This window comes from Hippoglossus stenolepis, chromosome 5, assembly GCF_022539355.2.
Source record: "Hippoglossus stenolepis isolate QCI-W04-F060 chromosome 5, HSTE1.2, whole genome shotgun sequence".
Taxonomy (NCBI): Eukaryota; Metazoa; Chordata; class Actinopteri; order Pleuronectiformes; family Pleuronectidae; genus Hippoglossus; species Hippoglossus stenolepis.
Genome location: NC_061487.1, coordinates 8739524 through 8757431, shown reverse-complemented (window position 1 = coordinate 8757431; position 17908 = coordinate 8739524). Strand labels below are relative to the sequence as shown.

General features: G+C 40.5%; 1 protein-coding gene across 2 annotated transcripts in view; it reads right to left on the bottom strand.

Annotated features, from left to right (window-relative positions):
* pik3c2a (phosphatidylinositol-4-phosphate 3-kinase, catalytic subunit type 2 alpha) overlaps window positions 1-17908 on the bottom strand; it is a 43988-nt gene that overhangs the window by 14550 nt on the left and 11530 nt on the right. For both annotated transcript variants that reach the window (XM_035156289.2, XM_035156290.2), the window contains exons 3-12: window positions 12986-13077; window positions 11724-11884; window positions 7135-7255; window positions 5552-5663; window positions 5239-5318; window positions 4648-4711; window positions 3806-3952; window positions 3666-3699; window positions 3074-3314; window positions 19-141 (exon numbers count right to left, since the gene is read on the bottom strand). In XM_035156289.2, the coding sequence (XP_035012180.1) occupies window positions 19-141; window positions 3074-3314; window positions 3666-3699; window positions 3806-3952; window positions 4648-4711; window positions 5239-5318; window positions 5552-5663; window positions 7135-7255; window positions 11724-11884; window positions 12986-13077 (1175 nt within the window). The remainder of the gene's footprint in view (window positions 1-18; window positions 142-3073; window positions 3315-3665; window positions 3700-3805; window positions 3953-4647; window positions 4712-5238; window positions 5319-5551; window positions 5664-7134; window positions 7256-11723; window positions 11885-12985; window positions 13078-17908) is intronic.

Below are 17908 nucleotides of genomic sequence, written 5' to 3'. Positions count from 1 at the left end.
GGCAAGGTAATCACTCACAGTTCATCCCATTTGACGTGGTAGAAGAAGCTTTTGTATGTGCCCACTCTCTTGCACTGGACCGGTTTAAACAGGTTTTTGCCATTGTGGGTGAGGGAGCACATCAGGAAGTATTTCTCATAGCTGAAACAACACAGCACACAACAACACAATATATCTTCACTTAATTAGTCTCAGTCAGTAAAACACAATCTACAGCCTATTAAGAGTTTTACAAAGCAAAACAAACATTACATTCTTCTGGTAGAACAGTGATGTCAGCTGCTGCTGGCAGATTGCTTATTTACACTTTGGAATCACAAGCGGACTTTAACATCCACGTTCACCAAGGGCAACCGATAGGTAACAAAGGAGAGGCATCAACATCGCGTTTATTTTCTCCAACCTGGACTTTTTACAACAGTTTGAGGCTCGAACAGGCAAACTGCTCTGAATCCGACTGATCACATCAACTGCATCCAGTATTGTACTAGTATTATCAGGCTCTCAACACCCACGCGCGTTTCCAGTTATTCTAATGACAATTCAGCGATTCTCTTCCAGGGAATCTACTCGGTACCTGCCCACAGATACCTGAGGAGAGATCAACTTAAGCGACCGTCAGTGAAAATGCTTGTGTGGGTTGACCATGGCTGTGAAAGGGGCTTAAAGAGCACAGAGTATCACTACACAGCTGTTCACCTCATGACTAGAGCTCCCTTAGACAACCGCAGCCTGATCTGAATGACACTGAGCAGCTTCACTGGAACAGTTGCAAGTTCAGAGCCTCAGTGGTGGTAATGAGGGAAAGAGCCCTGATTGTTCTGTAAAACTACTATTTTCCTGTCAGTCTATAATCAAACCAGCAACCCTCCTCAATGGTTCACTTTCCACTTTGGACAGAGCCATGCTGAGAATCACCTGAGGTCAAGACAAGACCAGGACCCTGGAACTAGTATCTTTAAAAGGAATGAAGCTATTATCAATGTAGTGAAATGCACCTGACAGCTTTAAATAGAGGTTAGAGAGGGAGACGCTGGTCAAACATGATCACCTGTACGGGTGGATCATCTGTCAATTCTAAATGCTTGCATGTATTAACAACACTGTAACATGTCACACTGCAACCGCGTGTTCCTGTGGGGTCAGAATAATCGAGTACTTTAGTTTACGTGAATATCACCTCAAGTTTGAAGAACAACATGGAAAGTCCACGGTACACAAGTTGCTGATGTCATCACTTTATGTCATAACCAATTTACATAATATAATAAACAATGATCTTTAGATAATAGCCTCTAATGTCAAGGAACACATAAATGCAAAGTAAGTGCACAGTGAAAGGAGTGAAACATGTCCTTAATGCATCCAGACATTTCGAATAAGGCAATAGAATGAGAACAAATCGTTCATAAATAGAATTTGGTTTGATCCACACATCAAAAATAACCTCTCTGTTTCACTTAGAGATACATTATGTGAGTGGGGAGGGATATATCAGTTACACATTTTCACTACTCCAGGCCTGATCCGTTGCACAGTGCCATCTGTGTTGGCAGTTCCACCACTCACCATGGTGTCTCAATATGCTGGCAGTGCTGTGGCATCTACTGAGGCTCCAGATGGATTACACATTAGCCACAACACCAAACTCAAGACTTCAACAATTACAGTAACAGTACAACACGACAGATATGTCTGGCTGCTTGTCTGGACTGGGAAATACTATATTCGCTGCGTCCCACTGGGCAGGAGTGAAATATTTTTGGAGGTGTCTTTGGAATGACTGTCACTGCAGCAATGTTTGGTGCTGGCCCAAAATAGCTGCTGGGGGAGGCAGTTCTGCAGTAAATAGGCCTGTTATTAAGCAGTTCCTCTCTTCGTGAGGGCCTCCCTGGCCAGACAATTACCGTGGAAAGACGGGACAGCAGCGCTTCTCAAGACAGCTTTTAAACTGCCTCCATCTTACAGACAGGGCTACACTTCATATATAGTTTTGTTTTGCTACATTTTTCAGCTCTTGACCAGATTTGGTCTTGGTTCACCATGACTTACTGAATATAGCCCCGTGATTAAGCAATAACTATAGCTGAAGACTATTCTTTAGTGATAGGGAAACTGGTGACAACGCTATCTTCCCATATTCACTCAACTTCCTGTGCAGTTTTAAAGCCTCTGAACTCTTTATTGTTCTGCCTGCATTTCATGTATGAAATGTACTGCTCTTGGTCTTTGGTGCGTGACAGAGCTGACAACGGAAAACTTGGCTGAGCTCTGTTCCAGACGCACGCAGGAGATAAAGTCGTGGTGAAACTGGACACTGGCATGGAAAATTAAGCCACAGGGAACAACACCGGAGCCGTTTCATCAGTCGAAGAAAACAAAACTACCCTGGAGACAGCACAGCCTGTGAAAACACTGCTTGATTTCAGCTGCTTACCAACAAATGGTTACCATACAAGAGACAAACCATGTTATTATGACCATTGTATTATGTTTTTTTGTGAATTTAAGCTTTTCCTGCGAACTTGATAAATAAAAATTCAATTCAATTCTGACCTACCTTCCACTGCTGTCTCTGACCTTATACTATATTACAATTAGGTGAAATGTGTGTGGCACTAATAATACAGAGCAAGTGGGTCATTATGTAAGAACAAATGCATGGATAGGGTTTAATTATGCCGCAGCGGAGGATCGACTACCTCAAATACAATCATGTTTTCCCAGTTAGGTCTGAAATTTTTTTTTCTGGTGCAACCTAGATCCAAGATCCAAGGTTTCATGTGATCATACATCCTGAATAATTACACACTAATTTATGGCTTTGACATAAAATCGTTAACAATAGTCAGATGAGCAGTATCTCTAATTATTTGATCCACTCAATTCTCACTGTATGGTTTTATAAAACACATAGAATGCATGTCTATCTACAAATGGTTTACATTTACTGCATATTGCATAAGATATGTCCGATTGTACAATGATCAGTGTATCAACAGTGCAATATAATATTATTTATAACCAATAAAAGTGTGTGCAGTGATTTTATGTAAATCCTCTGACTGTTTACCTGCTGACCCAGTTGGCCGGGATGCCATGCAAAGCAAACAGGGTGAACTGAAGGTGGTCTGTGGTGCCAGAAGCTTCTTTGCTGCTCCTCCCCTGCACAGTTTCCTCGTCTGAGGGCTCCGGCAGCGGACGTGAGCTGAAGGAGGAGGAGGTAGCAGAGAAGGAGCGCAGGTACAGCTTGGCCAGGTCGTAGACAGCCTGCGTTAGCAAGGCCATGCTCTCCTCCACAGGACTGGTGTAACCTGATAAAATGAGAGATCAAATTGTAACAGTTAGGACAGTTAACACAGCTATTTAATGTGAGATATACAGTATAATAGCATTGAAATCACTCACGTAAGAAAAAGAAAAGTAAGTGTCAGAAGTTACTTTTCTTAATCTTATGACACTCACAATGCCGTCTGTATGATCTTTAAATAACAGCGACATATACACTGGCACTCTCAGGTACTTTATTAACTCTCTGTGCGGGTTTTACAGCCATTTGTCGATGCATTTCAAAACTGCCTGTACCTTTTTTTGTTTGGACAGCAAGAAATATGGCTAAAATAGTCGAACGTTGAGCGTAATGGTGATGTGTGTATAAAACTTACCATCTGATGATTGACCAGGTGATGTGGACCCTATCTACAAGGCAAAACAAACTGGTCTTAAGTCATTCTCATCAAAAAAACATCATGTGTAAACGAGTGAGCATTCTGTCATATTGTCATACATGTGTGACAGAGCCCACCTTGGGTGAGCGTGTCCGTGGTAAATTGACAGAGTGTCGCAGTCTTTTGATGGCCTCTGTAATGGCTTGGGTCTCCACCTCATCCAGAGCACAGCACAGGTTCTTCACTGTCTGCACCACCCGGTCCACCGTCTTATACTGCGTACTCTGAATACAGAGATGGAGAAGATGAGCATATCATGTGTGTTAAAACTGCATCACTCTTCACCAGTGCTTTGAAAGCAATATCCACCTGTTTTGTTTCACAGTCAAATACATTGTTTAACTCAAGAACAACACACCAGGCGGCATCTGTGAGAGGACTACCACCAACAACTCATCAAACAGATCATCTGAAGAGCAATTCAAAAATCACGCCAGCCTAATGTGTGTATATTTGCCTAAACAAGGCAAAACAACAAAACAGCACACTTCTTCACGCTGATAGTGCATTAACAACTGTGCATGATAGGATTATGATTCAGGGATCATGCCATCATGAGGCTTTAGTTGGCCTCGGGGGGGCAAACAGTAATTTAGCTCCACATCAACCCACACTGACGGTTTATTAATATTTATATGTGAAGCATTGGAATCAACACAAAACCATCTTAATTGACACAATTCAGTACAAGTTGTATTGAAGTGTAGCATTGGAGATGGGATCAAAAAAATCTTACATTTGCAGATTAGTGCAGATACTAAGGACATGTAACTAGCTGGTCTACACATATATGTGCACAATGCAATGTTACATTTCCAGACTCATCTTGATTGTTTTATTTTGTACCAAAATGAAGACCTGGAAATCATCAAAATATCTTTTCCATAACTCCCCAAACCTGCCCAGGGACCACATGTACCTGATTTTGTAGGCAGATGTTGACTTGATTGTGATAGCCTTCCAAATAGTCAACCAGGCCTTGTCTGCAAAGAAGAAACAGAGACAGAGTTTAGTGGTGAAAGAGGAAGAACAGGAGGACTTTAATTAAATTTGGTTTATTATCAGAGCTGATCAGATCTTAACAGATAATAGAACGTTCAACTTAATAATAAAAAATAACTTAAGATTTGGTCTTAAATGTTTTAAAAATAAGAATAAAATACCCCCAAAAACCTCTGTATATGTAATTTGGACATGTGCTCACACAAATGAATTAGGAAGAAAATATTGCAGAAACCATTAAGTCACATCAGTAAAGTTAAACAGAGAACTTCTAGAAGATTTATCATAACTTAATCCTTCATCAATCCTGAAAACTAAAGAAAAACCTCACATTTATCTCAAAACTAGGTAAACACTTTGAAGACCAGGCTACACATGTAGTTTAAAGAAAGCAACTGAAATAGTAGAAGTAGTAAAACTCACTTTTCTTTACTGGCAAATAAAATCTTAAACTCTGTAACTACGTGTTCTTCCATATATTTTCTCAAAAAGTGTGGGGCCCTCATACCTGGTGACAGTCTCCTTAAAAGGCCTCTCCACCTGGCCCAGGTGCTTGTCTAGGTCTATTGTAGAGTTGTCATCCTCAGCCTAACAAAACAGCAGTAAACATTTACCAACAACACATATGAGCTGCAAAGATCGCAGGTTGTGTTACTTTTCCTAACGAGTGGAGATCATTATAAATAGTTGAAATCATCATCAAATGAGGAGGATGTATTGTCAGTTTCCAGCAGTGGGAGAATCGTATTATGTCACAATTAAGTAAAAATCTCCAATACAGTTGATATGATCTCATATGTGAGCATGATGTCATGACTTACACTGCGTGCCAAGTCTCTTCTCATGGTGGAATGAGAGAGTAGTTGTAATGTGATCTCATTCTCCCACTTCCTGCAGTTCTGGACATACTCATGGCTGCCGATGCTGTGTTTACTGTGGCACAGGGCAACAGAGGCAAGGTTAAGAAAATCACAAACCATATGTTTGTGCAGGAAAATGACAAGCAGTTATGAGTAAGAGTACAGAGTGGATTATCCATTTAAAATCACGGACTCTTGCCAGAAATGTAAAATTAGATTTGTTTAGTCTAAATTTTGGGATAATTCACTATGTTCATGAAAACATTTGCACTGGAGCCGAGGAGTTTAGGTTTTCGCCCCTTTCTGTTTGTCAGTAGGATTATACCAAATCTACTGAATGGATTTCCAAAAAACTTGGTGGAAGAATGAGACACGAGCCAGGAAATAACCCATTAAATGTTGACGCAGATCCTGACAAAGGGAGGATCCAACATTGTGACATTTTCATCAATTCCATGCATTATTTTACCATTAATGCATCTTAATGAAGATCAGTTATATTTAGGGGACTGCTATCTTTGAGTTTGTGCTATTTAGTGCAGCTTGATTGAATAAATTAACTTTTGGGCTGGTGTGTAGGTCTGATTTGATCATACTCAGCCAGAGGTCACATTATGGAGAAAAGGCAAAAGCATTTTTACAATGCATTAGTTTGCTAACATTTTAACCAGTTTTCACTTGTGTGGATGGGCCTCTCACTAGGTTCTCCTGTATGTCAAGAATAAAGGAATCTCCATAGCTATTTCAAGAATGACAAAACTAAATAAATGTGTGATATTGTAATAGTTTAAGGGCACTCGTAAGGCTAATTTATTCTGACTGTATGTACAAAAAGAGATTTGTCAGTTTCACAATGTAACCGTAACTGCTCAGTGCCCACATACTTCAATGTGCCCTGTACGTTGGCATGGTTGTTAAGCAGCACATCCTCTAGGGGGCAGCACAGAGTCAAGAGTTTCTGACAGTAAAAAAAACACGGCAACAATCTTTAAAAAAGAAAAGAGGCAAAAGCAGCAGTTTGTCCCTGAGCCCTGGTGAAGTCACATCATACCGTTTCCGTATCCGTATCCAACGTTGAGCATGAATGCATTTAGTATGGCCGGTAAACGGTTGTAATGATTAGTCACAGTGTATAATTAAGCAGCGTTTATCTGATCAGTTGTTATAATCACAAAAGATTAAATATGCGACTTTGAACATATGGGTGTACGAGGCTTTTAAGCCTTGGCATAGTGATATCCATTCCCATGTATCCCGGATAAGAGAGAGCAGAGGCGAGATATAGAAACATCCCCCGCGTCTATTTTTGGAGAATTTTGAGAGGATGCCAAGATAAAGTTAAGAACAGAGAAGATAGAAAGAGTGAGGGAGGGAGAACGAAAAGCAGAAGGCTGCTTAAGAAAACAAAATGAAACCAATTGAATATAAATAATTAACATGCATAAAAAGTCAGCACAGAAGAAGATTTTTCTTCCACTGGTTAAGAATAAGTAGTTTGGAAATATTAAGTTTTGCAACACAACAATAATTTTGTTTGTACTCACTTCTGTAGCACCTCCTCCTGGCCACAGACTTTGAGCAGGTAGCTGGAGAAGTTGACCTGATCCAGGTCATCATGGACCCAGCAGAGAGTCTGGCTGATCAACAACTCCACCGGAGAACTCACTAAGGAAGGAGGACGAAGGGATGAAGAGATAAGATAAAAAGGAGGACAGTATTGGAGGGACAGAGGGCGATCAGAGGGAATTGATGGAGAGAGAGAGAGCGATGTGAGGGGGAAGGGCAGTGGAAGTAAAAAGCCAGACAGAAAGGACAGATTAGAGGTTGGTGAAAAACAGATCCAGAGAAAGATGAGGAGAATGGAAGGGGAAGAAAGGGAATGATAGAAGAGAGAAGACGAAATGACAATAAGGTTACATTTTTTAAAACCACATAACACACTCTACAAACGAACAAGGTGTATCAACAGGAAATGTTTTTTTTGGTGGTTCAAGTTACCATATTTCAAAGTAATTGACATGGGACACAACCACGCATGTATAAAGTGCATTAGAGGGTCAGAGGTCAAGGGTTACAATATAGGTGTCGTTTTGATTACAGTCTTACACACATACACCAATGTATCAGAGGTGAACCTTCACTTCCTGGTTCACTTTCAATCAGCACGAGAGAGGGGCGAACAAAACATTGGCTTCCTGTAGCGAGTCAAATCCACAGCGTGGCTTTGCGTGGATTTAAACTTTGCTAAACTCTTACCTGGGATATTCGCCTCGCATTTACACATGTGTGACCGTGCTCTTAGTCCAAAAAATGTGAAGGGTTTCATATTTGCTGCTGTGGGAACTGAACTCTAGACCTTACTGGAATTTCTCTCCAACTGCAAACCATCGTCTCACATTGTGAACGTCTCCACTTTCATTTCAAATCAAACCTCTCCTCGGATCAAAAGAATAACGCCATGTGCTGTTTTGTGGAAGGATTTTAATTCAGGAGGATTTGGGGTCAGCTCTCGATGTTTGTGTGTGCTTCGATATCTGATGTGTCCCGCCAACACAAGACTGAGTGGAGCGTGAAACCTGACACAAGGCAGATTATTCGGCTGTTTAACTACTTCTGCAGAGGTTTTCACACTCTTAACAATGCCTATAGACAAACACAGGCAGACAGATACAGACTCTTCACATAAACACACATCTCAAAACACACACACACACACACACACACACACACACACACACACACACACACACACACACACACACACACACACACACACACACACACACACACACACACACACTGAGGATACTTAATAGCCGTTCACATAGACACAGGGGAGGAGACCACCCCTGGCTCCAGCAATAACAGACCTCCACCCTTTAGAGGAATGGTGTCTTTTCTCGCTGCTTATGCCAGTGAGTTTAGCTTCACAGTCCAGAGTGGCTGTGTGGCAGCGGTGGCTGCCGCGGTTATATACGTACTGGAGTGTTTAGTAACAAAGCAATTAGACAGGTCACGCCTCATGTTGTGAGCCCTCTGAGGTGGTGAGGGAATTCCAAGCAGGGCATTTTTGAGGGCACCAGTTAAAAAGAGGATAAAATTCCTGTACCTCATTCTGCTAACCATTTCACACATGGTTGGGGAAAGGTTTTGGCGGGGAAACATACGGACAAAGAAATTGATGGTAGACTTGAGACACACACGCGTTTCTAAGTAACATTAGAGTAAAAAACTCTTTTGATACAAGTTTTAGGTCGCTGTCTTGTAGGATCGTGAAAGGACTGGTTACTCAACACTTGTTAAATCCACAGGAAGGACATTGTGAAGATGTAAAAGGGGAATGATTCAATTCCTCTGTGACTGAAAAAAATTGATTTCTGCATCTGTAACAGCTCCCAGTCAGATACAAAAGGCGAAATGTGGAGGCAACTGGAAAACCATAGTTATTGAAGAAGCAAAGGAACACTGTCACAGTATCATAGTGTAGCAGAGAATGGAAGCATTATAAGGTTAAAGTACTTGTGAATACATGAGTAAGGGATACTGTAAGAGCTCGAGTGAACCCCTAATGTTAATACATTATGTGTGTGCTGCTGTGTTGTTTCAATTCAGCAATCTCACCACTTGACCTCTCACATATGCAAACAAATAAGAATGCTGTTGTTTAGTGTTTCAAATTGTACGTTAACTGTGGTGTGCCAATAACATTTGATACTAAAGGGCACACAGAGAGTGATAACCTTGGCCAAAGCTAACGCAATGTTAAAGAAAGTGAAACAAATCTTGGATCAGCCAACTTGAAGGTGGGGGTGGTAAATTACTTCTTAAACACTTTTTAAAATTAAAAAACAATTGTATTTCCAATTCTCTTCGCTTTCGAAAATTGTTTCATGTCGCTAACCAACCGGCCTGCCTGCGCACACACTGCCCGTGCCACGTAAAAGTCGGCTTCTAGCAGTTGTGAGGAAGTGTTTTGGGGGCATAGCTTTGGGCTGGATGTACATGTTTGATTGTTTTCAAAGTGCTGCCTGCTCTTGTTAGCTTTTCCAGGATTACCAAAGCTAGCTACTGTGTAGGTAGACTGATGCTTGTTGCTACCTTGGACCTGTGTGTATGTGCATTAGCATCCTTCAAGTCAAATTCCTGCAAATGTATTGTGTGAAAAAGAAAAGATTCTAAAAGAGGGGGGAGTTCTTTTCTCTACATGTGTGAAATGAGAAAAATTATGCTGACACCCTCTTAACCACAGACAGTAAAAGTAACCTGAGCCAAACTGCAAGCTTTTTCATCACATCCCATTTTCTTACTCCGTTTCATTTTCTTTCTCTGCTACTTAACCCCTTTCTTTCTCAATTTAACCCACTTATTTAGTTTCTCTCTTTATAAAATGTCTTTCCACTTTTTTTCTTCTTTCTTTTCCATGATTTTCTTCCTCTGCTTTTTTTTTGCTCATACTCTTCCTTCTTCATACTCTGCTTTCTTTACCTCATTTACATTTCTTGCCCTCTCTTTTCCCCCCTCTAACTCCTTCCATCTCCTGTTCTCAGCAGCAGTATGTGAGGAATCCCCAGAAGCCATAAGTAGTTCACAGCCAAGCCCCAGAAGAAACAGTTGTCTCTCTTTTTGCCTACTCTCTAGAAAGAATGGAAAAATCAAATACAATGACTCTAGGAATAACCAATGTATTTCAGAACATACTAATGTCCTTTTTGAACTGTTGGGCAAACATTTTTAAGTATTCATTAAGCTATACATGTAAACCTACATCATTCACAAGATAACCAGCCAAATGGTAATGTCAAAATAGTTTGCATTATTTAGTCAAAGTTACACAATGTAGAAATTTCCACAGTTAATAACAGTCAGAGAGAAGAAAATAAATAGGGCAGTGAATTTCTTATGTGTCATATTAATGTGTAGTTTCTGAAGGGACGACAAGATCAAGAGTGGGACAACAGAGCAAAACAGAGAAGAGGAGAGGATACATAGAAGTACCTGCACTGTCCTCTAGCACTCTATCCATCTATCCAAGCTTTGAGTAGAACTAAAACCTATTGTTCCTGAGAGCAGATGTGTCCAACCAGAGGAATCCAAACACCAGCTACTGTTTGTGGGTCAACACGCTGCTGACAACATAAGTCAACCCGGAAACAATGAACTGGACGTCATACCAGGAAAGAAGGAAGTATACCTAGGAAGTGACCCCAAGCACCAGGATTAACATGGAGATAAATTCAGAGTCAACGCAGGAAGCTAAGAAAGTACTATTTGGATGTAGAACGAGGAAAGTAGGAAATATACTTCCTACAGGTTGTTAGTGTTGAACTGAGCTATTTAGAGTGGTGTCTGGGTCAGTAGGACAGTCTGTTAGACAGAATACACACACACAAGTTTATATAATATATATATATATACTGATGGCAGTGATGGTCCTCAGGGAACAAGATAGACAAATGTTTTTGTATGAAAACCCTCATTTATACTGTAACAAAGCATTCCGTAACATAAATACACAAAAGACATTTATAACAAAGCAAACGGCTTAAATCTCTGTTGAAAGTTCACTGAGTTATGAACATTTTAAGTATTTGAAGACCTCCTGCATTAGAAGATTGTCCGGACCCCCTGTCCCCCCCAGGAAATCCGCCCCTGCTGACAGCCTCCACCGTGCTTGACTATACATCTGACACCTATCTCAGACGGCGGGGGCTTAACTCCAGTCCCTTTTTGCAGAATTCTGCTACTCCGTGGCGAGGGGACAAACCTTTATTTGTGCGGAAAAGGAACGCAGTGTACTTCCCACGACAGAAAAAATGAAAGGGAAAAGAAAAAATGTGACGGGAAGGGGGTGAAGAGTTTGGCAGCTGTGAATGTTGTTTCCTCCTTCAGACGTCTCTTATCTGCAATCTGAGCTGTTCATTCTCCAAGGCAGGGGGGTACAAGGTTTCTCTTTGAGCTGACTTTAAAGCAATAGTGCACCATATGTACGGAGGATTTTCTGCACTTCCTATAGTTAAATTACAAAATGTTTTATGTTGTTACTGGGAAGAAAAAGGGTTGTACAACAATCCTGTTAAGACCTGGTTCAAAGAAGGTTCGGATTACAGACATTTTTTTCTCCAGGGGTTCTTACCGTCACAGGTGAAGGTTACAGGCTGCTGAGATTCCGAGATTTCAATAGAAACCTTGACAGAACAGCTATTGTCACCTCCACTGTCTCTCTGGGTGATGACAGGGCTGAGGACGAAGCCAGGGTTGGTGGAGATGTCACCATGAGGGAATTTCGAACGCAGGCTGGTGGGACCGAAAAAGAAAAAGAAATCACAAAAGAAACAGAGTCAACACTTTTCCCATCATATTTTGATCTATTTGGCCAGTGGAAACACATGAGGTGCAGCCAGGGCCAGGCTGCGCATATGGATCAGACTGCTTGGATAAGACGTCTGGATTCACTATGGGCTGTGATTATAACTGTAAATCTGAATAGAACAGGAATTAGCAGCAAATGCACACAGTCATAAAAAAACACAAATCAACAAACTATTTCTACCAAATCATAATAGCATCGATGCTCAATAACCCATCAATCTGCCTGTGATGTTGAGATGTTTGTTGGCTTCACCAGTGAAGGGAGATAAAAATCATTAAACTTTTTTTTAATTTTCCATTTTACCCTTGTGAGAGGTCGAATTCCTTTTAACTGCAGTCCATATGTGTAAAAGCGTGTGTTGACCAGTACGCATGCATGGATTAGCAGTAGGCGTTGACTTATTTCATCATAATGAAAGTGGATTCCCAGAGTGCAGCTTCATCATCGCTCCACCCATACTAACTACGGGAGTGAGAAATTCTGTACAGCCTCAGGAAATGAACAGAAGTCACACGCACACACACACACACACAGCTCTTAACGGCATATGTAGTACATGTGGATGTTCTTTCTGCAGGAATTTTAGAGCAGCGGGTCAATAATAATATAATATATACTAAAAGAAAACTCTTTCATATTATTCTCATATTACAATTTGACACACTGTTATAAGCTTAAAGGTTTAGTGTGTAGAATTTAGTGACATCTAGTGGTGAAGTTTCTTGTTGCAGCTGAATACCCCTCAGCTCACCCTCCCCTTCCAAACATGACAGAGAAGCTGTGGCAGCCTTCGGTTGTCATAAAAACTCAAAAGGAGTTTAGTTTTTCAAGTTTAGACGACTGTAAAAAAAAACATGGCGGCCTCCGTAGAGAGGACCCGGTCCTGGTGTAAATATAAAGTATTTAAATATAAGGGGCGCATTGTAGGGTAAAGAAAAACAACAATTTGTACAGTTTAGATGAAACACACTAGTGAAAACATCACTAGGATTATTTTATATTCAATCTAACAGGAAGCATCTTACATTTTAACGTCTTCACAGAAGGCGACAACCTCAAGGTTTTGAGCGTCCTGTTGTTCCAGGGCGGCGTTCTTCACCAAACCTGTTCCCTTGTCCTACATTAACAAAACATTTAAACACAAACAGATTTAGGGAACTGAAAAAAATACACAAGTATTAATAACATTACACAGTTCAAACAGTAGCAGGCTAGATGGAGAACGGCAGGACACAAAGACACGGACTGGCGGTGTGTGGTCATTATAATGTGTCGAGCTCATACTGTATGAATTCCTGACATCAGTTTAACAATACAAGAGACTGTAAACAGCCATGCCGAAGGTCTTTATGGTGATTTGCGTTTAGGGATTGCTGAAGAGGCAGTTTTATTAAAAACAACCTCAATGCGATGAATCCTACAGGGAGAATAAACATGTCAGCGAGGACAAAGGTTTGAAACTCCCACTGAGGTCTCCAGCCCTTTTATGACCTTTACTCTTAAATTGCAGCATTAAAAGTTTATGTTAAATTAAGGTTTACTTTTAAAATCAAACAAACACAGGCACACACAAGAACAACTACACCCTCCAGCAGCTGAGCCAACTTTCACTGGAAAAAATATCATAATACATGGAAGTTCATTATTTTCATCAAATCAGTTTTTTTTCCTCTTAAACATTTGAATAGTTCACTTCAAAGAGTTGTAAATCTGTCTCTTTGTCTCACACACACACACGCACACGCACGCAAAAACCTGAGACAGCTCTCCTGGGAGTTACTCTAAGAGATTCCTGGAGACTCGCCTGCTGCCGGGAACTTGCAGTTACACCGGCTTTTTACGGCTGTCTTACTGCCAGCGGCTGAGGAATGCGCTTCCTGTGGCACAGGAAATGAGAAGTGAAAGGGCACCACCCCTTCCTTTGCCCAGCTCTGGGCTGTCTGCAAAAGTGCTCAGTCATAGTTTGGATAACAGGGACTCTGACATCACTCCCAATGAGGAAGGTTTGTAGACAGGGCAGGAGAGCAAGGGGAGAAAAGGGAGTTTGGAATGTCAGAATATTGGTCGATTCCTCCCCTGAGAGGTTTCTGGTACACTTTTGAGTTTGCTGATGAACCCAGGGGCAGAGAGATTACTTTTCATGTGCAATGACGATGACAGAACGCCAACCATTTTTTTGGTTTGTTTTTTTTACAATTTGTTGGATTAACTGTTGGATCAGTTTACAATTATTGTGATTTTTATTAATATGATATTTCTATTGTCATGAGAGTGCATAAAGAGCCCAGTACAATTTTTAGATGAATTTAGTTCTGGAAAGAGACCTTCAAATTATTTCATTTATTAAACTTTAAACAATATCAAAAGGTCCTATCTTCGACAAATCGTATCGCCTACTTGATTTATTGTTTCAGCTTCACAAGAAATATAGTCTACTGGTGAATGGACTGCACTTAATGGTAAAAAAAAATGCCAATCCTATGATTAGGGATCGAGCCCTGAGCCCATGTAAAATCATCCTACTCCACATAAACCAAGTCGAGGATGTCCAGGTAATCACCCATACCACATAACCACAGTATGCCTGTGAAACCCATTTCTCTTGTTTCTTACCTATGACTATATCTGATAAAGGAAAATTACCCAAATAATGACAAATTAAAAAAAAGTAGTGCTAAACCTACTGACCAAGATACCAGCGCTCAGCAGGCTAATTTGTTAGTTATCATTTAGACCATAGCTGCAAAGCCCCTAGAGAAGAGGCTTCAAAGTCCAAAGAGCTTAGCTCACCTGATATAACACCATGAGACAGAAATCAGAAGTCAGCATGGACTTGAGAAAAGAGGACAAAGCCTGACACTGAAAACACCTGCATCTCCCAGCAAGGGAAGGGACAATCAGTTCCTGCCTGCACATTTTTTTTTATCTCAAATCTTAAGGATTTCCTCACCTTCAAAATTACTATTTAAAGTTTCAATGAGTATTCAAACATATTGCTATATATTTGATAAGTATTCTCCACAAACACCAAAATGTGTCACAAGCCTGTGTTTCTGTAATATTTTATTATTGAGACTGGATTTAAAAACATTAGAAAGCGGGACTCACAGCACATTAGCAGTGTTTATGTTTAAAGACAGGATTGCTTCAGCAAAAACAAACATGGGCACATAATCCAATGAGGCCATGTTAGCTGATCGCTACACTACAACACACACACGCACACACACACAGCGGGCTGTACAGTGGGACAGACCCGTCTTTGTTCCGCTCTACTGATTTTGTTTGGACCTAGACAGAGAGCTCCTGGTATCTGAAGTCATGGGAAGAGCTTTATATGATTCACACGTTGACTAATGCTTCACACTTCCTCTGCTACTGGAGTGTGACCATACAGACTGTAATACCAGGAACACACTGTACAAGAAAGGAAGATTACAACCCTAAGGGTGGCTGATCTTCAGGGTCATGGAGAGTTAATGTGACCAGTAACTTGATGTGGTCAGTGATCCCAACAGAGATGACTATAATCCACAGAAAGTCAGTTGTAGACTTTGTGATGCAAAATCTTTTCACAGAGCTTAGTGCAATTCAAATTTGTTTTTCTAATCGTCCAAGTTTCTTATGATGGATTTCCTTAATGCATTTTCCGTCCACTTTCAGACAGACTAGACATGGAACTTGTCAAAAGTTATTTTTCCACCATTTCCAGCCCTGCTGCAAGTTGTCTCGTACCTTAAAGGACAAGGTTCTGTCATGGGTGTCCTCATCTCTTAGTTGGCCACATTGTGCTTGACAGTGAGACATAATTGATTAACACTGTAAATATTGTTATGGTGTTTATTCCAGGATAACTTTTAGGTTAATTAAAGGTAACTGTTACACAACTTTTGTTAACAGCTTAAGGTTAAAGGGAATCAAATTTAGAAATCCTAGCAAATATATTTTCCAACATAGTCCAACAAATACACACTTAGTCCAGTGGTTGTGCGGCATACAAATAGTTTCTATATAATGGATGACTAGAAATTGGTCCAGAGCAGCAATGACTGCAATGAATCTGAGTTTGCCATATCAGGTAAATAGGGCGGGTGATGTCAAAAGGTTAAAAAAAATCTGATCCCCCCTCCACTCCTACCTCTCAATGTAAAAATTGTTCATCTGAAATGTTCATTAACTTTTCAGAGCTGGAAATCTGATGAGCACTTAACGCTTCACACATACAGAATCACTGATCCACTGAGATCAGGCTTTCACAAAGTGAGTATGGTAGAGTTCAGATACCGATCTATTGGCTGATATATATATATATAAAGAAAAATCGGAGAATGATTTCTAGTATGTCTTCATCAATCCAAAAGGACAAAGATGTTTACCGGTAACTGAAGCTTGATTTTTTACCAAAGCTTACAAAAATAAATATAAAGAAAAAGAAAATTGACACATTCAACCAAATATACAGAACTTGAAATAGAAAATAAACTTTTTAATGTAAGATATATATAAAATTCTGCATAGTTTTTTCTGTAAAATAAAAGGTTTCACATTGGCCCATCTCTGCAACATAAATGCAGACACCAATATGTCTGTGAAAGGCTCATATCAGCCGAGTGATATATAAGTCAGGCTCTAATGTGGGTGTTGCCATGTTTACTGTTTACATTATCCAGTACTGTCTGAGCTCTCTAGTGTGCCCCCTACAGGTTTCCTCCCATAACATATTTAGAGCATAGGCAAGTATTTGAACAATTATGTTCAAAACACAGCCAGTTGTTGTAATGTAACTCCATCTCTGGCCTTAGTTAAACCTTTTATTACATAACAGTTTTTTACTAACAAAAATCCAAACCAATATAATTTGGAGCAAGTAGAATGAAGTTCTAATGTAATGCAAGAAAACAATAGAACATCTACGTGTTCATTAATCTGCTAGATGATTTACTGTTTATCAACTTTTTTCACAGTAAATAACTTTCAACGCTCATGATATCACAATCGGAATCACGGCTCAATCATGCAGAGGCTTTTCATGATTGCGGCTGATAAACAAGGTCAAACAAAAAAAACAGAGCAGACACATTTTAGCAGAAACATTTTTGTTTTTCGCTAGAATTTGACAGACAACAACTCTCTGAGTTTGTGGTGCGTTTCATGGGTACCAGACATACAAGGAAGCCTGACTGTGCACAGTAGCAGAACTGAAAGGCTTAACCAACACCAGCTACGACTGGTGGCGGGTCGTAATTCCAGGCCCAACATCAGTATTGAGTTACAGTACACATCGAGACATCAGACACCTCATTAACTCTCTGTGGCAGTCTAATGAAAATGATCCCGGGCTAACCATACAGGGATTTTCTTGGCCGAAAATTAGGCAAGGGGGGTACTGAGCTGTCAGACTGGCACAGACCCAGGGACCCCGGAGAGCTCCACTGCCCAGTCCAGAGTGTTCCTAGCCTGGCCACAGGGCCACCAAGCCCGGGGCAGACACCCAGGGAGCCACTAAGTCTGCTTATAGTGTTCATTTTGGGAATTTTCATACATGATTGGGCCGTAAATAAAGTTTTACCAGCCCTATCAGTAATTTACTGATCCTCTCTGTGTCTATCACTCGCATAGCACACTGCCAACTGAATCAAACCTAGCCTTATCGAGCCATCTCCTCCGGCTCCCCGTAAATTGACTAAATTTACAAATTCTGTTGTTTTTACACAGTCTGAGTTTACACATGTATCCAATCACACTGTTTGTGTGTGTGCAAGTGTGTGTGTCTGGCTGTCTGCATGTCAGAGAAAAAGAGAAAGAGAGAGGCACTGTAACCTTTCTCTCAAGTCCTGAGTCTATCATACAGAAGCTACACAATTTGTTTATAGTAATCAATCACATAGTGGCCCGGGAAAAACGTGATCACTATAAGGGGTTTCCACTTTACTAGACTTTTGTCAGGA